At 36.0% G+C, this 26792-nt stretch overlaps 1 protein-coding gene across 2 annotated transcripts; it reads left to right on the top strand.

Annotated features, from left to right (window-relative positions):
* Positions 1-11033: 11033 nt before the first annotated feature.
* LOC131152355 (folylpolyglutamate synthase-like) lies at positions 11034-26484 on the top strand. 2 transcript variants are annotated; one of them, XM_058104192.1, is made up of 16 exons: positions 11034-11715; positions 11976-12103; positions 12194-12259; positions 12830-12939; positions 13419-13479; positions 14281-14364; positions 14487-14543; positions 14738-14798; positions 15360-15406; positions 15551-15628; positions 17033-17194; positions 17284-17592; positions 23691-23769; positions 24081-24230; positions 24594-24754; positions 25982-26484. In XM_058104192.1, the coding sequence occupies exons 1-16, from the start codon at positions 11706-11708 to the stop codon at positions 26039-26041; spliced, it is 1623 nt and encodes a 540-aa protein (XP_057960175.1). In that variant the 5' UTR covers positions 11034-11705; the 3' UTR covers positions 26042-26484. The 2 variants fall into 2 exon arrangements, with proteins under 2 accessions (XP_057960175.1, XP_057960177.1); XM_058104194.1 differs by having other exon boundaries at positions 24081-24221.
* Positions 26485-26792: the final 308 nt, after the last annotated feature.

Consider the following 26792-nt stretch of genomic DNA (forward strand, 5'->3'; position numbering starts at 1 on the left):
GAAATCGTCATAAAGAAGATTAATATATCCACTGTGTAATACAAACCACAAATAACCATAAATCCTTGCATATGGAATTCACAGTACAGCTTTCACCCAATCATCAACCCACCAAGCTGGTTTGCTGACGGGGCTGCCTGAATGCAGTTCTAGCTCCGAACATTTTTAGCATGGGGCAGCCACACTCTACGCAAACATGTGCAGATGCACTGGACAGCAGCAATAGCCTGTAAGACTTTTATCTTTGCACCAGACAATGGACCCTTTCATTTTCCAAGAGCAATTGCAATTGAGAAATTTAATTAAGAATCACTACTTTTGTCAATGACTAGATATAATATAAATATGATTTATACATTTATACTCCCACCACAACATGATGAACATTGGAGAGAAAAATAAAATAAAAATCCCTCACTATGACACCATCCCTTTGAAAGAGTTAAAAGAGAAATGAGAGTGCCTTTAATTAAAATATTTTCTTCCATTATTGTTAAAGAAATATCAAACATGAGGAAGGATAAGGGGAAAAAAAAAAAAACAAAGATTTAGAAATTAGGGTAGCTGATAATCCAGCAAATATGGGGCACGTTATGCGGGGAATTGGCTTTAGAATACAATATTTTCGCTCCTGTTGATCAGGTTTTGTTTGATGATGTTAGGATGGTTGCTTCTCATTGTAATTCTGTTTAATTTTTTAAGGGAATCCTCCTTCACCCATATGTACGTATAAAGAATTGATTGCCCCCGAGAATAAACTTTCTTCCTTTTTTCGCACTGACATGGCTGCAGCAGTCTGAGAATAGTCCAATATTAAAGAACAAGATAAGTAATTCCATAGCTCTATCTCATTTTAGCATTGGAAGAAATGCAGTAACAGTCAAATGTCACACAAGTGCATGGCCACAATGGTATTCACATAAACCATGTTCTGTATAAACAAGAAACCACTTGAAAATATGAACAAAGACATTTCAATTTGCTTCTGCCAGTATGTAAGGATTCAATTGGTTATTACATTGAGACCAAAGCAAAGAGGAAAAGAACACTACATTCTACATTACTGCCTGCAATCCACTACTCCTGGACCAATTAATCCTTAGACCAGAGACCACAAAAATCTGCAATATCTGTTAAAACATTAGCGAAGATCTTCAGATGGAAATGAGATGGTATCATCTGGAAAGTGTAAATGAGATATAGGCACTTCTTTAAGCCCTACATTCATTCCATAAACAAAACCCTCTCCACCCCTCTACTTATCATCCTACTCAAATCCATCCATTACAAGACTCAAAGGTGGCAAAGTATCCTCCATTCTCACAATCAAGACTTAAGTTCCTCAACTATGACAAAAAACAAAACAAAAAAAAGAGCGAACGACATGCAACCCCCTAATCCACTTCCTCCACCTACTCCTGAACTGTTTCCTATCCAAAATCCTATCAACAAAACCTCCAATTAACAAGATCATAAACTTTCTCAAAATCTAGGTTCCAAACAACCCTTTCCTACCTCTCCTCCTCGCATCATCAACTAACCAATTAGCCACAAAAGCTGCTTCTAAAATCTGCCTCCCTCCAACAATCAGATCTGGTGTCAGCTAACACTTCACAAAGCTTATTAGCAAGAACTTTAGGTAAAATTTTGTACAACTAATAACCAAACTAACAAGTTTGAAGTCTCTTGACAACCTTATTGACGAAACTCCTTGAAAACCTTCATAAGATCACATCTATGGGAAAAGGGCCACTAAAACAGTTCTAGAAGTTTTCTCCTCCATCTCCAAGACTACTCTTCTCACTTCCTCCTCTTCAAACAGTTTCCATAACCATAAAGCCTTATCCTTAAAGATTAGAAACCAACCCAAACCTTTTGATCATGGGCCTGTCCTCACTCACCTCTGAGCATAATAACCTATAAAAAGTCTATAAGTTCTTCCACAATAAACAAACAAAAATCCATCTTGCATGTCTCAAAGGAAGATATGAGAAGCTTTTATACTTTGTTATTTCTTTTATTAGACTATAACCATCAAGTCAGTTGCGCCTGCAGATTAAACTTTATCCAAAAATTATTATTGATGCAAGCCCAAACACACTGTAATATTCCTTAAATAACTAAAAGAAATGTGATGAATCTAATTACCATGAAAATGAGATTGATCTATTCAACAAAATAAAGCCTTCCAAGTAATCCTGAAAAGAGTAACCTTTTTGCCAGTGCAGCTGATTGAATCTATGGCGTCCAACGCACACACGATCCCACGAACTCGTACTCCTGCCCCCCAAGAGCTCTGAACACTATTACTTTCATACGATAATCAATCACCACATAACTAGAAAATAACCAATCCATCCTCAATATAATATCAAATCCACACATGTCGTACACTACTAGGTTCCCCGATAGCAACCTTCCCTAAATAACCACTGGGTAGTTTCCTAACATCTTACTACAGATCGTTATACTCCTAGTCGGTGTAGCCACATACAACCATTCATTCAATACTTGGGTTTGAACCTCACACAATTTCACAAAACTAGCAGATATAAACGAATGAGTTGCTCCCGAATAAAATAAAACAACAACTCTATTCGAAAGCAATAATATGGCACATGTCACAACGTTCTCAGCGTGTTCTGCATCTGCTGGAGTAAGAGAGTACACCCTTCAATCCACTATTCTCAAAGAGATTCCTCCCCTTATCTACGTAGTAACGTCGGATCATCAAATCAGACAACAAACAGTGAAAAATTGAAGAGAGAGAGATCCTGCTGGTTCTAGAGAGAGAGAGAGAGAGAGAGAGAGAGAGAGTTTTGGCTTACTTGACTAAGAAGTAAATGAAACAGATATTTATAGCCCCTTTGACCTGACCAACTTCGTCGACGAGATGGTGCCATCGTCGACGAATCATCCATGCATTTCGTCGACGAACCGGCTCCTTCGGCGACAAACCCTATTCCGATATTTTACAACACGTTCGGTATCTCTTCGTTGGCGAGACTCTGAATTTCGGCGATGAAAAGTATGAGGGTTTTCGTCGACGAGAACAATGGTTTCGTTAATCTGCAAAATTTACCTTTTTACCCTTTTTCATTTATCCAATCTACATACCTCAGGTCAGGTTCTTACAATCATGTTAGAATTCAATATTTAAGAATTTATTTACTTTAATTTATTAGATAAATATTGCTTTGGGTTCTTATATTAACTTGGGTATGCTTTTTTGTTGAATTTTTATTTATTAGAATTACTTAGGACTTGATAGTTATAGGAAATAATTTTGTTATTTTAATTTTTAAATAATTACAAAAAATATAGTTAGTTTTTCAACATTGCAATGTTTATATTAAATACATAACAATAAGAAATTTTGACCCAATTTGCTTGCATAAGGTAATTTTGTTTTATTTTAAAATTTAAAGATAATTACAAAAATGCTAGCTTATTTTTTTTATTTACATAAAAATTTAGAAAACATCTTTTGAATAGAGGAGTATAAAATTCAAATCACGAGCTTTGATTTGTGTCGATCATGTATTGACTTTTTTTCCAAAACCCATAAAAATTAAAATTCAAACTTCAAAATCCATAATCTTGAATACCAACCTATATAATTTTAAAAAAAATAAAAAATCATTTTTTTAGTTATTTAAAAATAACTAAATGAATTCTTTATTTCTTACCTTTTAATACAAATATTAAAAGATTAAAAATAAATTAAAATATAATTTTCACAACTGAAAGGATCGTTAGATTCATTTTTTAAATTTAACATTTAATTCATTGAATTTTAGAAATTTCTCCTATTATTTCTTAAAATTTAAATTAATAAAAAATATATTTCACAACTAATTGAGGATTCAACTAGTAATTAATCTTAGGTTTATCATTGTCATCTTTATTGTAGGAGAGACGTGGTTGGGACAAATAAGATGTGTTTTGTGTAGTTGTTGATTGCATTGACCGAACAATAGGTAATCACAAAATATTGAGACGTAAAACGAAAGAACTTTAAATTCAAATATTGTTATGTCTTTTTTTTTTTTTTTCTTTTTCTTATGTGTTAATCTTCTTAGGAACCGGAAAAAAAAAAAAAAAAAAAAAAAAAAATTTTATTTCAAAGCTCATTCAATGAATTTATTTAGCGTGCAAATGATTATTTAGTACAATAAGTATTTCTTTAATTTTAATGACAACTTAATTAATTTTAATAGTGACCTTACTACCATAAAAAAGTTTTAATTAGTTAAATAGAAATATTGAATCATATTCATGAGTAGCTTAAATTATTGTTTAATTCGGCACAATAAAGATATAAACACTTTTTTTATAATAAGGAGAGATTTAAAAAAAAAACCATAATCTTATATTCTCATAATTAAGAAAGTAATATAAGTCTAAATAATTTCCAAAATATAATTTTATTACAGCTGAAATGTAGCACAAAATCGCCTTTACATAATTAATTAACCATTATATGTATAAATAGTTTTTTAGGAAAACGCTTTTTTAACAATTGAAATGTAGCACAAATTTGCCGTTGATACTTGTTAATGCTGAAATCGACTTTTTAAAATACATTTTCGTTATACCCAGCCTTTTATCTTGGGGTATATTTCGGTGGAAATGGTTTGTGCTACAACTTGTGGGTGCGGGGATTTGGTGTGGATTAGAGATCAGGATAGGCTGGCCAAACGGGTCATGACCCATTGGATAATCTGGATTCACCCGTTTAAAACGGGTTTGAGTTTTAAGAAGCCAACCCGTTTAATAATTGGACGGATCACGGGTCAATTTCTTTATAAACGGGTTAAGCTGGGTTTGGGCGGATCACCAATTTGGATCCTAAATGCTTCACCGTCAGTGCGTCACACACATTTCACGAGTTTTTTCCCGTTTTATTATTAAAAAGAAATAAATATAAAATAACACTTTGATTGGGAAAATTTTTCCCAAAATAATGCTCACGTAATCTCGCAGCTTCATGCTGCGAGATTTAAAAGCCCAGCCAATGAGAAGCTGACGCGTGGCACGGTTGCAGAGAAAATCTCGTAGTATGAAGCTACGAGATTTAAAGCCTCAGACCAACAGGGTGGTGACATATGACAGTGAGCAAATCTCGCAGGTTAGTCTTGCGAGATTTACGATTATAATTACTATTCTTTTTTACAAATTTAAATTTAAATAATAAACATTCCCTTTTAATAAATTTAATCATAACTTTCCCTTATAAATATAATTTAAAGTTAAATTTAAAAACGCTCGGATCGGACGGCCCTGGATCAATCCTGTAAAATGCATCGTTGCATCAGAATAGGTATATATATGAAAAAAAAAAAAAAAGGTGTGAAAGAGTCTCAAACTGCATACGACATCAACGCGACGGTCCAGTTGCATCGGCCGAGTGGGTCCTTCTCGGATACCTTGTGCGATTCTGTCATTCTTGATGACATATACTGCACGTGCTCCTCTTTCTACCTTCCCTAACGTCCATCTCATTGTGTATACGGGAGCTCCTTGGACGACCTTTATGTCGAGCATATGCTGGATTTTCCTGTATAGTCGGCAACGACGATGCTAGCCAGTACGCCTCTTGCATAATCGGCTGAAAATCCGCCACATATGTCGCATAATGTTCGGCGGTGCTCCAACAAGGCTCAACGTACTGCATGGCATTCAGTCGTGTCTCCGCACATGCAGCGAGAAGGTGGGAGCGTGGAAAGTGCAAGGCTTGCCACTTCCCACACGAGCAGACGTGCAAATCCTGAATGCGCAGGGTTTGCACGTTGTTTCCTTTATGAGGTCCCAACTGCACAGTCGTGATGCTAAAAGTACCTCTAGACCGGTTGAACGTCGTCACGCGATGTCCGGTCGCCTTCAACTTCCTTCTTTCCATCGCAAGTAATATATGAGAAGTTAATGCATTTCCTCCTGATATTGCATTACGAGCAGCCTCCTGTCGGCTGTTGAAATAATGTGCAACACGATAAAATGTTAGTTGCACAAGGGCAATGATTGGGAGGCTAGGAGCGCCCTTAAGGATGGCGTTGAAACATTCGACGAGGTTTGTCATCATGTTCCCATACCTTCTGCCACCGTCGTGGCACTGAGTCCACATATGAGGAGCGATCTGATCAAAGAACGTCTTCGCGGGTTCCCCACCCTCATCGAAGATCTTCTCCATCCACATGTTAAACTTTCTGACCTAATGCTTCCTTCCTGCTCGCTCAGCCATTCGCTTCAGATTGACACTGTGCACTTTCGTGCTGAAATTACTTACAACATGTCGAAGGCAAAATCGGTGGTGCGCACGCGGTGGCTGCCAATTGGGATTGTGAGACACTGCAGCGATGATCCCTGGATGCCTATCTGATATAAGGCAAATGTCGTCCCTATCAATAATAGAACAAAGACAACACAGAAACCAATTCCATTTGTCCAAACTTTCCTCTTGCACAATAGTGAATGCAAGGGGAAATATTTGCCTATTTGCATCCGGGCACGTCGTAATAAGGAGTTTTCCCTTGTACTTACTGTATAAGTGTGTCCCATCTATACATATCACAGGAGGACAGTGGAGAAAACCCTGAATAGATGTTGCGAACTCCCAAAAGACTGATACAAATGTTACGATATAATCGCTGCCTGGTATAGGTTTCCACCTCCACTTGACGACAGTACCAAGATTATAAGTGCACATTGCTTCCATCCACCTAGGCAAAGTCTGATAAGAATTCTCCCAATTGCCGAATACTTGGGCAATTGCCTTCTGTTTTCCTAACCAAATCTTCTTATATGAGATGGAATGCCGAAACGACGATCTATGAATTCTTTCAATGTAGCGATTGAGGTCGATGCATCACCCCTTATCATAGTCACAATCTCCCTAGCAATAAGGGACGACGTGATTTGGCTATGGTCTTGCGAGAGGAGTTCATTCAAGCATGTGTGCGGACCACCATATTGAGTGATTTCGAAGAATCTATGTTTCTGACGATACATCGCACGCAGTCTCCAACTGCATTCAGAGTTCTTACACCTAACAACCCATAATAGTGGGGTCGACTGCAGGACGTGGAAGTCATGGTGCGTTTGAGCGTGGTATATTCGCATAGCAGCTATCAATTGATCTTTCGACCCGAATAGCATCCCTTTACTCAATTCTGATGATTCATCCCAACGAGTTACCCGTATAGAAAGCTCGTCACCATGGGACAAATCTGCAGCATCTACGTCAATTACACCATACATAGGAGGTTTGTCCATGAAATCTGTCGTATACGTCGCATCGTTCGATTGACGAGGGGGTGGGTCGACATCATCGGGGAACTCGTTCGTCCCTTCACCAATTTCCTCCTCGTACGTGTCATCTTGTAAATGAACATCGTTCGTGATGTTCATCCCCACGTCTAGCGCGTTGTTCACTATTGCAAACAACGATCCTGGTTGTTATGTTGAAACTTCTTCACAAACACCATGATAATTCGTATGAATAGTAGTTCCTTCGTACGTCTGCAGCTCGAATGATGATTGTGGACATTCATTCATATCCACAACAGGCATCCCAACAACATCTGCATCTTCTTCCTCCACTTCAACCACGTGCTTAATAGATGTTCCCGGCTGCCCATCTGCGGCGACACCCATCTGAGAAATGTTTTCGACATACAGTTGTAAAGTCAAATATGTCGTCCCTACGCAGTGCGCATCCAACACCATGCGCAAACCGTAATCACTAGTTACGGGAACAACCTCATAGAAGATTGTATCATGATGCCCCTTAATCGGGTACCTTGCGGTTACCTGTAATGCATATTGATTTGGATCAATATGCAAGTACTTGTATATCTTCGTATGCAATTTAGTTAATTTACACCTATGACCAATTCTAATAGGTTGAACTGGCGGAATACTATAACTAACACTGATTTGTCTGGTTATAATGTTACCCCCTATATACAACAATACCAGAACCGGAATATTACTTGAACTTCCTGCCATCTAGATTGACGCCCGGGAAATATAAAAGACCTACGCAAAACAATAATTTTATGTATAAGTGATATGTTAAGTGAATAGTAAACAAAAATTATTTTCACTACGTTCATATGCATGCAATATTCTCTAAATGTTTCACTTGTCACTTTGAAAATAATCTTGCATGCAATTCTAACTTTTCTACGAAAAATCGTATCGAAATTTCGGTAGCATGCCGAGTGTAATTTGAACATTTACCCATTTTTACAATGACCCTTAAACGTTTGCAGACAATATAATAATATAGTTTAAGCATGCGAGAACCTATGATATCTACCAGCATACAATTCACATCACTGCATCAGCTATGCAGGAGGCATTTAAATTCGCGCTTAGAAAAAAGAAGACTTCTTAGATATAACATATAATATCTTTGAAACTTTTTGGTAAGCAAGCCTTCAATTAATGCGTGTGTCACAAATATTTATTTAATATTTATTAAAAATTAATTAACATTTTATATTTATATTATATAATAAAATTAATTATATATATATATATATATATATATATATGTATGTATATATACATATCTCAAATAAAGATTGCAAAGCTCCAAAACATCATGTGCCATTAAGTGTATATTAAATAATTAACTTATAATTCCTTCAACTTATATGCATGCCACTACCATATTCACATTGCTGCTAAACATTAATAAAAAATTGTTTTTAATATATCATTTATCTCCAATGAACTCATCTTGTCACTAATTTAGAAAGTTATTTTTGATACATAAGAAAAAAAATGAGATTCATTTTTCTATTTTTTTTTTTAAACAAAATTTGGGAGGAGTGAGAATCCACACATCAGTTATGATTAAAGTTTAGGCTATGTTGAATTTTAAATATAAATGAAAAAAATTTCTTGATGACAGTGACTTAGGGATGTTTATGGACTAGTTTATATATATATATATATATATATATATATATATATATTGTATTTTTTATGATGTCTAATATAGTAAGCTTATCGACAAATTTCAGTTTTATTTTGGACACATCGAAAATAAGAATTTAATTACTACTTTAACTTCAACAAGTACTTACAATTAAAGTAAGGTAAGTTTCGATTGTTTCAAATATGTATTTGTATTTATCATGTTTATTTACTTACTAGCTAATTAAGATATTAAGGACAAACATTTTAAAAGTAATTAGTTACTCGAGATAAATAAGGGATGTTATGTACACATCCCGTGTTTTCATTGATTAGTTTGGTAAAATTTTTTTTTGTGTATGTAATTTTTAGTGTTTGATATTATGAGCTCGTGGTGCCGTATTGATATTTAAAATTTAAGTAACTTCATTTAAGCCAATTGTCTTATTTAATGTAACCAATCCTTTTATATTTCAACATAATGTATGATAATCTTGAAATATATAACCCTTTTATTTGCATATATGCATGTCAAAAGAATAAATTTCTTTTTCGATTTGAAAAATTTTGATCTCCGTGAAAATAAAAAGTAGTATCTACAAATGTTGGGCATAGTTTGGTTAACTGAACAATGCCCTCGAACCGTTAACCGAACCAATATTTCGATTCTCTACAAAATGCGAATTGAAATCAGTTCGCTTAAAATGGTAATTGAAATTCGGTTGATAGATTTTAAAATTAATTTCCATGGTTAATTGAACCGAACTATTAAGTATAATTTGAAATTTTAAAGACACTACAAACAGTATTTTTTCTTTGATATTAATGAATATGTAAATTTAAAATATTCAAGATAAAATTTGAAGCATGAATATTAGATCAATATACTTTTTTTAATTTAAAATATTCAAGATTAAATTATTAAAAATTTACATGATATTATACATAATATGCATTATATATATTTATAGTATATCGGTTTGGTTTGGTTAATTGTGATTATTGAATGGGCCAAATACAAACGAAATTGATAAATGAAAAAAATTAAAATTTTGTGACCAAAATTGAACCAAAGAAATGGTTAACCAATTTTTCGATTTGGTTTGGTTTGATGTTGCGGTTCGATTTTTTATTATGAAAAATAGAATCTTAAGTAATATCAGTTAAGCAAATAATAAATAAATTTTCTAAACTGAAATATTCAAAACTACTCAAGTGATACAATTGAAATTAAACATTGAATTTCTAAAAATAGTAATAATAAACCTGGAAATGGAAAAAAAAATTATTTTCAAGAACTAAACAGGCCCTAAGTGTACAGCAATACCAAGTTCTACAAATCATTATGCACACGGAGTATATACACATACTAACAGAGACACAAACGTTAATGAAATTATTAATTAAAAAAACTAACCTTCCTCTAGATGCAGCAACGAACCCAAATAGTCAGAACGAAAATATGATATGAAACCAACTCAAAACATAAAATAAATCTCAATAAGTTAAATAATATTCACGTTTTTTTCTAAATAAAAAATAACATACCCCATCTTCGGCCCTTAAATAGCCTTGCCTTCGCCCGAACGGTCACCTGTCACCTCGAACGGTAACTTGCCACTTCGAACGATCCTCTGCAAGCTCAGCTCGAACGGTCCTCTGCAACCTTTTCTCCTCTGCGATATTGTCTTCTGAGAGAGCTCGGGAAGGATTTGAGCAGACGAAGCAAATCTCGCAGGACTATCCTGCGAAATTTACCACGTGTCACCACGCGGATGGATTTCAAGCGCAAATCTCGCAGCTTAGTCCTGCGAGATTTCCGCCACGCGTCACGTTCCAGTTTGATGCCTTATTAAATCTCGCAGCTCCAGGCTGCGAGATTTCGTCAAGCATCGCCACGCGTCACCTGCCCGCTGTTTCTCTCCTTACCACGCATCGAAGGTAGAGTGACCATGAGTTTAAATCTCGCAGCATGAAGCTGCGAAATTACGTGAGCATTATTTTGAGAAAAATTTTCAACATCAGTTATTTTATATTTTATTTCTTTTTTATAATAAAACGGGAAAAACTCCACATTTCACAGCTTCAGCCTTCAACTCCGTCAACACAAAATACCCGAAGGGCCCTAACCCGCGCCATGGCTCTCAGCCTCTCCTCATCTCTGACCTCTCAGCTCTCACTCTCTCAAATCTCAATCCTCTCCTCTCCTGAGTCTCCTCTCCTCTCATCTGGTGCGCTGCTACGTGCCGGACCTGCCGGTGCTGCGAGCCTACGAACGATCCACTCCACACCTTTAGCAGCTCAAGCCATCGTCTCCTCCAGGCTCCACGGACCACAGCCACAGGCATCTGTCATCCCCAGCTCCACAGACCACTTGAGGCTGCATGTATTATGCATATTTAATATTTATGACTCGGCCTGTTGGTGACCCGCCCGCCCGTTTTGCCAGGCCTAGATCGGGGACTGCTCACTGCCGCTGACTCTATTTGGCGCTGGTTCAAGCCATGGCGGAGATGCCTCACCTGTGTCATGCTTTAGTATCTTCCCTGCTTTGAACCAACGCCACCGCGACCCCCATCCCGACCTACTCTTATTCACCTTCAAAATTTGCCATCATTTCATCTCATAAGCTTCCTTAGTCGTTTACCGCTTCTTAAGCCGCCGGCAATTGAGTGAGAGATAACAAATCATTATCAGTTCCAAAACACTCTCTCTTTATGCTGATTTGCTCATCTAACTGAATCATCTCCACCGAATCCAGGTTTCAGAGTCAAATCAACATGTCGACTGGTATATCTCTCTCTCTCTCTCTCTCTCTTTCTCTCTCTCTCTCTCACACACACACACACACACACACACACAAGCATTTAAGTATTCAAGGGTGATTAGTGTTGAATCTTTCTTTGCCTCCACATCTGTTTCCTGGGGACGATTTCGGTGTGTCAGGTGTAGCGGCTTTGATGAGTGTGTGCTTGTGCTTTGTAAGTACTACGTAACACAGAGCGTGTGTTAATTCTATTGCGTTGACTGTTTTGTGGATGCAATTACAGGTGATGGCGGGTCAGGGAAAACATATGAAGAGGCACTGGATGCGATGTCCTCTTTGATTACCCAACGCAATCGTCTAGGTCCAGGCATGCTGAGCAATCGATTTAAGTCCTATTTCAAATATTTAAAGGTAATTTAAACTTCTTATTGGCTCCAATGGTATAATGTTATGCTGCACAAGTTTTCTCCGATTTGATGGTGTATAATCTGTTATATGCAGATGCTGGACTTGGAGGAGCCAATATCCCAGATGAAAATTATTCACGTGGCAGGGACCAAAGGAAAGGTAACAATACCTTCTCATTTGCTAAAGAAGCAGAGTGAGAGAGAGAGAGAGAGAGAGAGAGAGAGAAGAAGAAGAAGAACAAGTTGATAAAAAGAAAAAGAAAAAAAGGAAATTTTTTTGTTACACTTCATAAATTGAGCATATTATTTTCAATATATTGTCATTGTGTAAAATATGGCATGTTTATACCATATTGTAGAGTTCTTCAATTTGATAGGTCTCGCATAACATTGTACAAGTACCTCTTTTCGTGTTGTTGACCTTTCTTTATTATGACAAGTTCGTTTTGTATTCTGCATCGCGTGGTGTGATCATGCCTTGGGAGCAAAAACGAAATATCCATCTTGGTACCTCTTAATTTATTTTTTTTATCACGCCCTCAGATTTGTTAATGGTACCATTAAATTTTGATTCCATGTATTATATTTTGGTGTTGCTTCTTTCAAATTTTTTTGCTTCTGTAGCTCTATATAATTGTCAGCATTTGTGCCTACATAATATGAATATGTTTATTTAAGCTTGTTGTGTATAGTGGTAACACCATTCATCTTCCCTTTTGGGATTGAAAAGGGATCAACATGCACATTTACAGAATCTATATTACGCAATTGTGGTTTCCGGACTGGACTTTTCACATCTCCGCACCTCATTGACATTCGAGAAAGATTCCGCTTGGATGGGTGAGTTATTTATATTTTGTTAATTGATGTTTTAGACTTAGTGCTTATTAAAATTGACAAGCTAACTGGCCTAATATTATCTATTTATATCTTAAAGTCATGGAATGAACTCATTGAACATTAGCCCTTATTCTCAATGTTTAAGTATAGGTGTTACAGAAGTGTTTGATTTATGTGGTTTTTCTGATGGACTGTACTAATTGAATGATCTGTTCTGACTATGACTCAAACTGATGGCTTGACCTTCTCCTGGAACATGAGTCTCTTTTAGTCTATGCTACTCGTGGTCCTTGGGGAATATTTGGCTTTACTGAAATGTCTCTTATTTTTTTTAGGGCAAATGTCACATGTTCTTGTTTATGGTCTCGAGAAAACCTTTTTCTCAACCATTGGGGACTCTTGTTGGTTTCAATTTGCAAGATGTCTGCGTCATTACTTAAAATGTGGTTGTAAACTTTTCCATTATGTTTGTGTTGTAGCATTGATATATGTGAAAAGAAGTTTTTGGCTTACTTCTGGTGGTGTTGGGCTACGCTAAAGGTATGCTTCTTCTATTGACTTTCTTTTGAACTTTACTCAACTCTTGACCTTCATTTTGCCCTTATATATATATTTTTTGTTGTTCTTAAAAATTTTAACGTATTTTAATGTGCTTATAATTTATAATAAAGTTATTAGGTCGATTGTTGATTGTGGATTGCTTTCCTGACAAAGCATTTTTGTTGTTGCCCAAGTTAAAGCTTTAGGGCTAAAACTAATGCCTGGTCCAATCCAAGCCTTTGCTTGACTAGTTTGAGCTCTTATTCAGTTATTCTCTCATTACGGGTCTTGATTATGTCAGAATGAAGGGACTAGAAAGTGAAATATTTGTGATATTGTCTTAATTACTGATGGGGAAATGTAACTTTTTATTTTTTGATAGAAAAAGAAAATATATTCATTTTGAGGAAAGAATGTACGAAGAGGGGAATTCAATCCTCTTATAAAAAGAAGAAACCAAAATAGACTGGAAAACAATCAAAATAAAATCAACTTCCAATCTCTCTGAAAATCCATGGAAGACATCCCCTATAAAATAGCCAGCTGCAAAAGTCCAGAGAGTAATCAAATACTGAATCCTATCCCAAAGCAAAGTACCAGAATTCCTCTTCCCTGAAAAGATATGAGCATTTCTTTCCATCCTAATTTCCCATTAAACTGCAAAGATGCCGCAGGCATTTTATTTTGCTTTTGGACAATGAAATATTTTTTACTTGTTTTAATTTCAAAATTATTCTGTGAGGACTATCAGTGTGCTTGATGGGTTCATTGCTGATAGCATATGTTGTTGCTGATATGCAGGAAAAAACGAACGAAGATATACCAATGCCTACTTTATTTCACTTCCTTGCATTACTTGCATTCAAGATATTTGCAGCTGAGCAGGCCTGTGATGCTGTATTATTTATCATTTATTATTGTTTTTGCTAGTTTGTGGATCTTGTATTCATACATGAAGTGGAATTGAAAACTTTAACTTTATGTTGTTGCGCCATATTTCTATTCAGGTTGATGTTGCTATCTTGGAGGTCGGGATAGGAGGAAAGTTTGATGCAACAAATGTGGTATGAGAAATTGTTAATTGAGCAAGCAATCTAATTAATCACCTAACCTGGAAAACAATTCATTGGTGATATCATGATAAAATCTAACATTCTTTTAACTCACAATGATAAAATATGGTCATTGTGGTTGGAGGAGGAGCTTGTGCTGGGATGTCTAACATGATCATATTTTTAATTTTTTTCTTACATTTCAGGTTCAGACCCCTGTTGTGTGTGGTATATCTTCCCTAGGGTATGATCATATGGAAATTCTTGGTTAGTTTTCTATTTAATCTCTAATTTTATTGGTCACTGCTCGCCATAATTTTCAATGCATGACAATTATTATTGTCAGTGCTTGATCAGATAGGTTGATTAGTTCTTCTGAAATATAATAATACACAATCATTAGAGTGTTATAAACATGTTGCTTTTGCGCGAACCTTTTCTCAGTATAAAATGTGTAGCTGGTTCCAACCTATGTAATAAGGACTTAAATTGCTGGAACAGAAACCTTGTTCCCCCCCCCCCCCCCCCCCCTCATGTTTCTTTCAAGCTTCGTTGCAAAGTGGAATTTGCTCAACTGGTTGTGTGGCTGACCCAAAAGTTTTATGATAGGTCGTCGGTCAGATAGATACATTCACATGTTCAAAGTATTATGCATGCTCATATTGTTCAAAATCACATGCTCTAATAAATTTCTATGATGCTGTATATTTTGCAATACATAAAGGTGATCTTTGGGTTCCGATTCATAGAAGCTACTTTGAATATGATGCTGCTCTAACAAGAGGCTTAATGTTTTATTTTCTTTATATATTACTGGACTTCAAACAGGACATACTCTTGCCGAAATTGCTGGGGAGAAGGCTGGTATATTCAAGGTGTTCTTTAGAATCCCATTTTGTTAAAACATATAATGTATGCATATGGAAAGTGCTTCTCATATAGAACAAAATTCATTATCTTCTAGTAAATTCTTTCTTTTTTTTTTTTGGGTTTGTTCTTTCTCTCCTTCTTCAATGCAGCATGGAGTTCCGGCCTTTACAGTATCCCAACCTGATGAAGCAATGCGTGTACTTGAAGAGAAAGCTTCCAACTTGGATGTGAGCTGCATTGTTCTTTTCATCCTTTGGTTTGCTTTCACATAGTTGGAAAGTCATAACATATGTAATCAACTTGGAACTAACTCACAATGCCTTGAATCTTCTTACCGTACATTATTTTTTGTTTTGAACTATAATATAGTATCAAGTAGAGATGGATACCCAACCGAGGTACTGTATCTTGTATTCATCAAGGGAGAGAGTTGAAACATGTTCTTGGTAGTTGATTAAATCATAATTTTAAAACCTTCGCAAACCAGCTTGGGAGTTTTAAGCCCCGAGTCTATTCGGGGAGTTTAAGCAAGGGGATAGTCTCTTGGAATTTCCATTTTTGGAGAAATCTCAACGATAGAGAGATTGGTGAGTTGGCTTTTTTAACTAGTTAGCTTGATTCTTTTCATGTTCATTTGGGGAGTGATAGAAGGGTTTGGAGTTTAGATCCTAATGGGGATTTCTCTTGTAAATCTTTTTTCCTTTTATTTGACTCACAATCCTAATGAGGATCGTTTGGGTACATTCTTTGATTTGGAAAACTAAAGCTCCTTAAAAAATAGAGGCTTTTATTTGGTCTGTGATACTTGATAGAACTAATACTAATGATGTGCTTCAGAAGAGAAGGCCTAATGAGGCCCTATTCGGGATGTTTGTGTCCTTTGTTTGAGTAGCAAGGAGACTTGCTTACACTTGTTTCCTCATTGCTCCTTTACTTGGGCTGTCTAGAATAAATTATTTGGCATATGTGGTGAAGATTGGATTTGTTCCACCACTTTGAAGGCGTTTTGCTCCATCACATTTAGAGGGTTTGGATAAGGGAAGGATAGGAAAGCCTTTTGGCATTGCACTATGATGGCTGTTATTTGGTGTGTTGATTGGAGAGAAATGCCAGAATTTTCAAATGGGTGGCCATAGATAATAATTTGATTTGTAGTAGAGTGGTTTATCTTGCGTCTTTGTGGGTGTCAGCTAATGGCTGTTTACGTCATGTTTCTCTGGGAGAGCTGCAGCAGGACTGGTTGGTTCTGCTCCATTGATTTGACTCTCATAATATGATGATTTCCTGATGTAATTTTTTGTTATTTTTGTAAAGGGAGGATTTATTATGCTTCCAGTTTTCCTTGCTTTCCCCTTTTTCTCTTTTGTTGTACATTCTTATCTCTTCTAAAAAATTTCTTTGTTTATCTACCAAAGAAAAAAAAAAAGTCTACATGGACCAATTTTGGTTTTTTTTTTTAGCCATGCTTTCTATTGTAAGCTGGACTTTGTTGTAGGATTTTGAAACTTATGCTAGAAGTCCCACTTCCATTTGCCTGCATAAAATTATTCTAATTTTTATCATGCTGAATTAGGAAGGATCTGTAGCCATAAATTCCTAATGAGTTACTGAGTTAGTGGTGCTATTTGCAGGTAGATCTTCAAGTAGCACCTCCGTTGGATGCCAACTTGCTGAATGGTCTACAACTTGGGCTTGATGGTGAGCATCAGTATGTAAATGCTGGTCTTGCCATTGCACTGTGCTCTACTTGGCTTCAGAGGACTGGCCACATCGATATAACCTATCCTGACCACGTAAGCAAATTTAATCATATGAATGTTCTACTTCCCATGCCTTACTTTGGTAGTTTGGCATAATTAGTGCAATTTCTTGTTTCTGCTAGGGCACTCTACCGGAGAAGTTCATCAAGGGGCTGACAACAACAACTAGTTTGCAAGGGCGGGCACAGGTTGTCCGTGATCAGCTGCGTCAGCATATAAATATTGAGAATCCAGGAGATCTGGTGTTCTATTTGGATGGAGCCCATAGTCCTGAAAGCATGGAAGTCTGTGCAAAATGGTTTTGCCTGGTCACTAAAGAGGATAAACACCAAAAGAACTACTTGAATCATGAGCCACGGGTTGAACCCGGATCTTCAAATGAATTGGTTCATGGATACCCCGATGAAACTTCGAAGAAGAATTCCGCACAGGTGAAAGCTTAAATCTGTCACACATGTTGTTTTATGTTCTTCAGATGTTCTCTTATAAAATTTGGGTGTTACAGCTTGATGTACATTATTGGTCCACAATCTAATAGCTTAAGCTTTAGGTATGGTAATCTAACATGGTATCAAAGTTGATAACCAAGAGGTTTTCGGTTCTAGTCTTGTTGCTCACGTTTATTGTGCGGTGTTTTATTGATTTTCCTGTTATCGTGTGGGTATATCTCCATGTGCTATCAGGTTGCATGCGCAGGGGAGTGTTAAAGCTTGACATACATTGTTGGCCCACAACTTATCAACTCAAGCTTTTAGGTAAAGTGGTAATCTAACATGGTATCAGAGCGTATTTCTTCTCTTCTTCTCTCCACCTTTTAACTCTACAACAATACACATTGTTGCCTTGTTGGCCCCCAACCTAACAGCTTAAGCTTTTAGGTAAAGTGATAATCTTACATTTCGAAAGTAAATTTTGAAATGGATGTTTTCTAGCAAGGAAAGATTCAGCTAGAAACACTACTGAAAATATGTCAACCAATGAAAGTCCTACAACCTAACCTTATAATTGTGCCTGGAGTGCTGCGAGCAAGACTTCATGCTGCACTTTTATGAAACCTAAGTTGTTAAGTTTAATTAAACATTGTAACATGGGTATTCGGCTGTTAAGGCTGTAGTGCTTGATGTATTACAGTTCGACAACCTGTCAGTCATAATTTTGTGGGCAGTAACTATTATCATTTGACACGTAGGGGAAAACATTACTTAATTGTGGGAAATTGGGTGCATTAAGTTCCAAGTAAATAAAATAGCACAGAACCAATAAATCCACCAAAAATACATGCAATGGAATAAAAAAATTGGAGTGAGTGACAAACGACAATTTTTTAATGGTTTAGCCACCAACTTGGCTTATGCCCATTATCCAGGAAGCTTTTCACTATCAGCAGATCAAATACGCATGTGCTCAGTCTTCTTCTTCTTCTTCGGGTGAACATGTGCTCTGTCTAGCAATAACTCAACTGATTCTGGGCCCTAACCAACTTACAACATGTCAACAACCTAAGGTTCTCAATCCACTCAAAATGAAATGTAGCTCTCTTTCAAACAGCTCGGAAGAAGAATAAACTCAAATGCAGCAGGTGCTTCAGCTCAAAGTCTCACAAAAAAATGTATTATAATAAGGTGTAGAGTGAGAAAGAGGAACTCAAAAAACGTTTCAGCACTTTTTTGTGGTCAGTAGAAGATTTCTCGCACGAGCTTTAACATGTGCCATGTTCATCAAATTAGTTCCTGGATGATCCTTCTATGTTTGAACAAATACTCTTAAATACTGTTGGAGTCTCCATTGCTGGATGAGGATGTCCTGGAATTGCTCTCAAATCTAGAAAGAAGATGGAGGGAAAGTGGTAGTGAAGAAGAGTGCAGGGGAAAGGATTTAAGAGTGAGCATGGACACATGAATTAAAAGACTGGCTGGTCTTTTAACTCTGTAGCTGGGCTTGCAGAAGAGATGGAGAAGGGGAAAGGAGAAGAAAATTTTAAAACGAATAAGCAAATTAGGTGCATAATCTTGGAACATAAGGGGATTAAATGACCCTGGTAGAGGAGAATTGTCTAGAGAGATTGAGAGCTGATGTTTTATGTCTACAAGAAACAAAAGTGGAAGTCATGCATAGGCGCCTGACTCATTGCCTTTGCTGTGGAAGGAAGTTTGTTTGGCTCTAAGGAGGAGGTATTTCAGGTATGTGGGATAGCAGAGCAATTATCAAGGTGGAGTCAGTGGTAGGAAAGTGTCTTGCTTCTTGCCATTTCAAAATTGTAGAAGATAAAGTATGGTCCATATGATATGGTCCAGTAGTTTGATAAGAGTAGGAAAAGAATTTTGGAATATGGAACCTCTTTGTTTGCTCTGCTGCTGGCGGTGGGAAGGTGGGTGGGTGGGTGTGGTGGTGTTGGATAAAATAGAAGGGCTTTCAAAGGAAAGGAGAACACTGTACATTTAATGACTCAGATGTTCACTATTTTTTTTGCTTAGTATTTGGATTTTTTTCACCAGAACACAGTGATTAGCTTGATTGTGTATTCATGTGAGACCATTTGACCTCTTTTTGTACATGGGCTAGCATCCTATTGGTGCCTATTAATATACCTCTATTTTACCAATTGGGGAGAAGAAAAAACCAAAGGCTGTAGTAGCCATTTGAAGTCTTGAAAATTAGAGGCATTTGACAATCTGTAATTGCTCCAAAGATGTGCCCTATGCTTCAATAGATTGCACTTCAAAAATTCACATTAAAGGTTGGTTGTAGTAATTAATTTATTTCCTACTAAGTAATTTCAAAAGGTTCTCAAACAAGTTTCCAAGCTTGCAAAGATATTGTTTCAAGATAGAAATGAAAGTAATGAAAAAATATTTGCTAGAGATATTATTAATAACAATTTAAAACTAAAGAGTATTATAGCACATCTTTCACAAACAAGAGATCATGAGATTACCTGAATATCCTGAACTTTCCAACTATAAGATGTCTCATCAAGCTTTAGGTCACAGCATATTTTTGAATTTAGATGACATACAAGATATATTGCATCTGAAGTTCGTAAATTTCCAGCTAGATAATTATGCTAGGAATGCTAGGAGCAGTTGCTCAATACGGTCTCCTCATAAGCCCACTTATGATTGGCCCATTTGGTTTCATATGGGCTACCTATTTGACTCTTAACCATAATTTATGAAAAATAAATTTTAAAATGAAGAATACTAGGAGCATTTGCTCCATGCAATCTCTTAATGCACTCTCCTTATAATTGACCCACTTAGCATTTGAAAAAAAAAGGGCTACATGGTTAACCGCATAACTCTCAACCATAATTATGACAGATAATTTAATATTAAGTTGCATTGAGAATCCAAAACCATCTAAAGTGGTTACGTTCGATTATGCTGCAAGAAAATGGCCAAGTGGCCTAATTGCAACAGGATTGTATATGGAGAGTGTATTCAGCAACTCCAGCATTCTTTTAAAAAATTTGTACTGTTGAAGATCTAAAACTGTTCAACTTGGGGAACCCATGTCATTGTTGGAGAAAATGTTCAAGTGGGCCAATCATAGGGAAAGGCATGAAGAGGCATGGTGCAGCTGTTCCTCTTGCTTGCAATTTGAAAATATTCTTGTAATATTTAAATCAAATCAAATATTTTTCAAAAGAAATATTTGACGAAGTTTATCTTATGTTAAATGGCATTCTAAGATGGAACTGCACATAAACCTTATTAAACGCTAGATTAATAAGTTAGGATATAGGAAATACTTTGCTCACGTTTAAAAGTTGGAAGGATATTCCAAGAAAGCATCTAGCAAGCACGAAATGATCAACTAGATGTCTTCCTAGAAAGTTGTAACTAAAATTTAAAAATGCCAAGTCCTTGTGGCTATAATGTATAGTGAGACATCTCAAGTAGAGAGCGAGGTATCTCATATTAATGCTGCTTCAAAGGATTTAACATGCTTATAAGATACACAAATCTTTGTGGACACATCAATTTCATTAAACAGAAAAAAAACTAAGTTAGAGATCAACATTTGTTTCTCATTTTCTCTAATGACATCAATGCCAAAAGTGGGTGGCACACTTATATGATTTTTTCTGCCGAATAAATGCATTTTCATTTTGATGATGCAGCATTTTTATGATTTTTCTCCAGTGATACGTAGCTTAACAATTACATTAATTTTTCACTCACAACCATCAATGTTTAATATATTCCTCATGTCATGTGATGTAGTGCAGACAATACATATGTTTGCGTGTGCATTTTATTTCTTGTTATAGCCTGTGGATATCTTGGATGCATCACAAATCCAACTCCTGAAAAATTTGAACAAATTTCATGGATAAATGTTATATCAGTTATATTTGGCATAAATGAGAAGTAAGTCTGGGATGAATGAGAATGGCTGGGATACCAATGTTAATTTAAGATGTTCTTTGGGGAGACTATGGAGGTCCATTTCTTAGATTTATCCTTCTTTCACCCCTCACACTAAACTTGAGGTGGGTAGCTGTTCTCATATCCGCTTTTAGGAAGACCATTGGTTGGGAAATGCACCATTTTCCACTTCTTTTCCTTAGTCTCTTTCATCCAAGCTCCGAGCAAAATAAAGCCATTTCTCTCTTTCTTGGTGACTAGAGCAGTCCTTTGGTTTCCTGGAATCTCCACTTCAAGAGACCCCCCAATGATTGGGAGATTGTGGAATTGTCATCTCTGTTATCTTTATTGAATGAGAGTAACATTTCTTCGGGGAAGGATGTTCGTTCTTGGTCTTTGGACCAATCAGGTGTGTATTGTTGTAAATCTTTTTTTGAATTTCTGACTTGTTTCAACTCGCCTTTCTCACCCTATTCTACTATTTGGAAGGCCAAGGTTCCCCCGAAAATAAAGCTTTCACTTGTTGGTTGTCCTTAATAAGATAAATACTAACAACTTGCTGCAAATTAGGAGACTTTTGAAGGCTCTCTCTCCCAATGTATGTGCGATCTGTTGCTAGAACCCTGAGACAGCTTCTCATCTTCTTTTGCAATGGAATTTGCTTGGAGGATTTGGAATATGCTTTTTGTTATTAAGGGAATGAGCTGGATAGGTCCTTATTTGGTGGAAAAAATTGTCAGATATATATCCTCCGTAGGCTTTGGTAGAAGGAAGGATAGGGCAACTTTATGTGGTTTTTCTGCAGTTTTATGGGAAATGTGGATGAAATGTAATGCTTGGATATTTTCTCAGGAAAAATTAAATTGGATGTTGGTTTGGGAAAAAAATTTCTGTTCTTGGGCTCACTATGGTGAGTTGTTTATGGATTTTTCAAAGGGGCAAGCTTTCAGGAGTTTCAAAGAATTTGGAGGAACACGCTGACTTGATGATCTCCTCTTTTTGATGTTTTATCAGTCTATTTCGGGATTGTCCAAGTTAGTCTTGGGAGATATCTCGTTCTCCCTCTTGTAAATTCTTTATCTATTAATGAAATCTTTTTTTGTTATCAAAAAACTGAAACTTTATATCAACTACCATATCATAGGTAGCAGTTTATGGTTGTTGGTTGATTATTAAGGCAAAAGACACTGATCTCCCTTGAGGTTTGTCAAAAAGATGAACCTGTACTGGGTTTCAAAATATTCCACGGACCTCCACTAACATTTTAAAAATTCCATAGACCTCCCTTGACATTTGATTTTTGGGATACTTGTACCCATTAAAAAATTGTCTTTTGGCCAAATATAATGGGAAATTGTGTCCTTTTTAGCAAGCCTCAGGGGAGGTTTGTGGAATTTTTGAGATCTTAGGGGAGGTCCTTGTCTTTTTCCCAAACCTCAAGGGAGGTTTGTGCCTTTTACCCTTGATTGCTATTAGGGCAAGGTTTTAAACAAGCATGTTAATAGGATTCTGAAATTTGCTCTCTCCTGCTTATTGCTCTTGATAACTTTGCAAAAGAGAACATTGACCCATTAAAATTTGATAGTTTTTTTATTAACAATTTCATTAACGTGCAGTTTTAGTGAAAGCAATGAAGTATCATAAGATCCATCAATATATCTATATTTATAAACTTGAATTTTCTTCACAAATCAGTTACCCATGCCCATGCCATGTATGTTTGTGTCTATGTTAGTATGTGTATATACTTTGTGTGCATAATGAACTGTAGAACTTGGTATTGCTGTACACTTAGGGCCTGTTTAGTTGTTGAAAATAAATTTCTTTTTCCACTTCCAGTTTTCTAAAGAATTACAAAAATGGCACCTTGTTTTCTAGTTTTCTAATAGGAAAGCTGGAAAAATAACAAAAAGATGTTTTCCAACTTTCTATACAAATTTTGGAAAACTAGAAAACAATATGACATTTTTGTGATTCCATTTTAAGAAAACTAGAAATGAAAAATAAAAACTATTTTCCAGAACAGAACAGATTCTTACTTCTAAAAGTTCCGGTGTGATTTTACAAAATGGATAGTTCTGTTTTGTTTGTCTTCTATTTCCCAAGTTCCATTAAATTCTGGGTGGTGCTGAACTAAATGTGTTGAATAATTTGTGCAGATATTGCTGTTTAATTGTATGTCTGTGCGGGATCCTCATTTGCTTCTCCCGAAACTGATGAATACATGTGCTAGTTATGGTAAATATCTTCTTTGGAGATCATTAGATATTTTTATAAATGGCTAGTACCACATGTTGATGGGATATGTAAATGGCAGAACAAGTAGTTGGCGTTTTTGAAATTCACGCATGCTATTTGCTGTAGTAGTTCACAATCTTAATTAGCCTACCAGTCCAAATGAGGACAAAAAACTGAAGTGAAGAAACTTTCTAGATAAAATAAATGGCATTTGTGATGTTGATTGATTATCATGGAATTATAAGTATCTCAGTTCAATGCTTATAGGATTTATTATGTTGATCATTCATTATGTTGATTTGGTATTTCAGGAGTTCACTTCAGGAAGGCACTCTTTGTTCCAAATACGTCTTTGTATAATAAGGTTGGTACCCATGCCTTGCCAACTGATTCTCAAGTTGATCTATCATGGCAGATGACTCTTCAAAGAGTATGGGAAAACCTCATCCAAGGTGAAAAAGGTAGCACTATTTTTGTTTTTTTTTTTTTTTGTGTATACATTCTTTCCATTTTTTTATATGCCCAAAGACTAATGTCTTCTGTTATATGTTTCTTTAAAAAATAAATAAATAACCTAATATCTCACACATCACTCTTGCATCTCGGCCAAGGTTTTCTTTTATTTTAATTTCCTTGCTTGTACATGTAAAAAATTATTTAACTAATTTTTATTTAGTTGCCTTGTAGGTACAAAAAAATTACTGAATTTCATTTTGTTCATATATTTTGGGTTGTTACTAATTTTTCTCTAAATCAAGATGCTTGTGTGAAACAACTTTTTTTGTTTGGCTTGGTTGGGAAATTCAATCTTTTTTCCTTCATAGATGGGGGTACAAAGAATGCTGAGCAGATTTGTGAGGAAGGTAAAAATGATGCAGTAAATAGTGCTACAAATTGTAAGAACAGTGAAGTGTTTCCTTCACTCCCACTAGCTATTAAATGGCTCAGGGAGACTGCCCAACGAAATCGGTTTGATTGTTTACAGGTAATCCTCAGCGTCTTCTCGAGTAGCATTTGTGCACTTCAATGTCTTTAAGATTTGTTGTTCTTACTTGATTGGACAATAATATCCATCTGTAGCCATTTGAAAAACATGTTTATTGTCTTCTGGACAGTTGTCATAGAAACAATATCACTTAGTTGAGAGTTGCTAAATTGTTGTGTGTCTGGACCTTGAAAATCTTCAGACTCAAGAAATCTATATTAATTGTTACCGAACCAACATTTTTTTTCCTAAACATTAAATCCTCCAACCTAAAGTTTTGACTCAATATTTCCCATAGGATATATATATTTTTTAATTTGTACAAGTGGAGATTTAATACATTATAATTTTGTAGTCATTATTAATCTACCTGAGCAAAGAAAATCTCTTTGACATTTAGAAACACTTCAATTCTGTCTTAAATATATAGCTTTCATTAGACTTGTTACTATTTTTCATTAATGTATTATACCTCTGAAGGTAAATCAATCTAGGACCTTCTGATATTGGATTTCTAGTTGGGAAGAGTGACTGATTTGCAACGAGTGGGAGCACTCACATGGGTAAAAAGATTCTTCCAACTATGTAGATTCCAGAAACGGGTTCCCTGTTGTCATCTTGTTGTCAACCTCAAGAAATCGGTAGAAATAGTGGAAAAGATATAGCAACTGAATGTTTACCCCCAGAAGGAATGTATAGCAACTGAACAGTTTTTTTTAGATTAGGTGGCCAAGTACCTGCAGTAATATGTTCACTGTAAAAATCTTCTCAAGTCTTATATACGAGGCTTGTGATAAGTATATAGGGTTAAAGTACAATTTTTATAAGTACTTTGTAAATGATAAGTCTATTTCTTCATTTATGTCTACTAATTTACTACAAGTTCTTGTAAATGATAAGTGAGATAAGTACTTATTTATAAATGGCATCAAACAGGGCCAAATTGTCCAAAGAGTTGCTATTGAATAAAAAGATTAATCTGCAGAAAGTCAAAATATTTATTTTTGCACTTCTTGTTTCTGTGTTGATTCCATTCCTCATTTTACAACTATTGCCCCTTGCCCTTTTGGCCCATGCAAAATTATGCAGGATGCAGCCATCACCAGTCGCTTCATTGTGTTCTTTAGGCTGATGAATGAACCTTGCAGACTATAATTTGTTAATTTTACTCAATTTGCTAGTGGTTGAGACCAATGTTTTTAATTGTTGCTCTGGTTAATTTACTAGGTTCTTGTCACTGGTTCTTTACATCTCGTGGGTGATGTGTTGAGGTTAGTCAAGAAGTGAGGCATGGATGGTTAATGTCCTTTCAGCTGCTCGCACCTCCCTCCATGTTAGTCAGAGGTGAAATTTATTTCTGGGTCAACTTCCAGCCATAGAAAGTGCTAGCTGAAGTGCCTCCGGGATGCTGTTTATGAAAGTAGCCACCGAGTACTGCACAAGGAAGAGTTGGTTTCTGTGCAGTTCTGTTCATGAAGCTCGGTAACGATTACACTCTCTTAAATATATAGTTCAATTTGTTGTGCCTTACCTTATTTATGATTAATGGAAAATAATGATAGTTTAGTTCCAACAAATGATTACATAATACTTTGAGGGTCTGTAAAATTCTCGCTACAGTTTGTTCGAGGACAATAAAGCTGTGCTTGAGAAAATGACTGGTCCCCAGAACAATCTGGGCATTCTTTTTCCAATTACCAAGAATAAAGTTCATTTTTGAATTTTGTGCATATTTTTTTCTCATGTTTGCATCGGTTGTACTCCTCTCTTTTATCCTGGTCTATCCTAGAGTAGCATCATTTACAGAAGAAGATGGTCATTTACTTTCGTAAAGGTGACAGCTCTGTCAGCAATCTATGCAATGCTCAGCTATCTGAATTAGAGGGCAGATTGTATTGAGATCAACATTTACCCTCCAAAATAAAGTAAAAAATAGAACACTACCAATCTGTCTGAGAGAGAGAGAGAGAGAGAGAGAGAGAGAGAGAGAGAGACCGGAGCTGGTAAAATCCAAATTAAAGAATCATATTGATAACCT

The sequence above is a fragment of the Malania oleifera genome, chromosome 3 (genome assembly GCF_029873635.1).
Source record: "Malania oleifera isolate guangnan ecotype guangnan chromosome 3, ASM2987363v1, whole genome shotgun sequence".
Classification (NCBI taxonomy): domain Eukaryota; kingdom Viridiplantae; phylum Streptophyta; class Magnoliopsida; order Santalales; family Ximeniaceae; genus Malania; species Malania oleifera.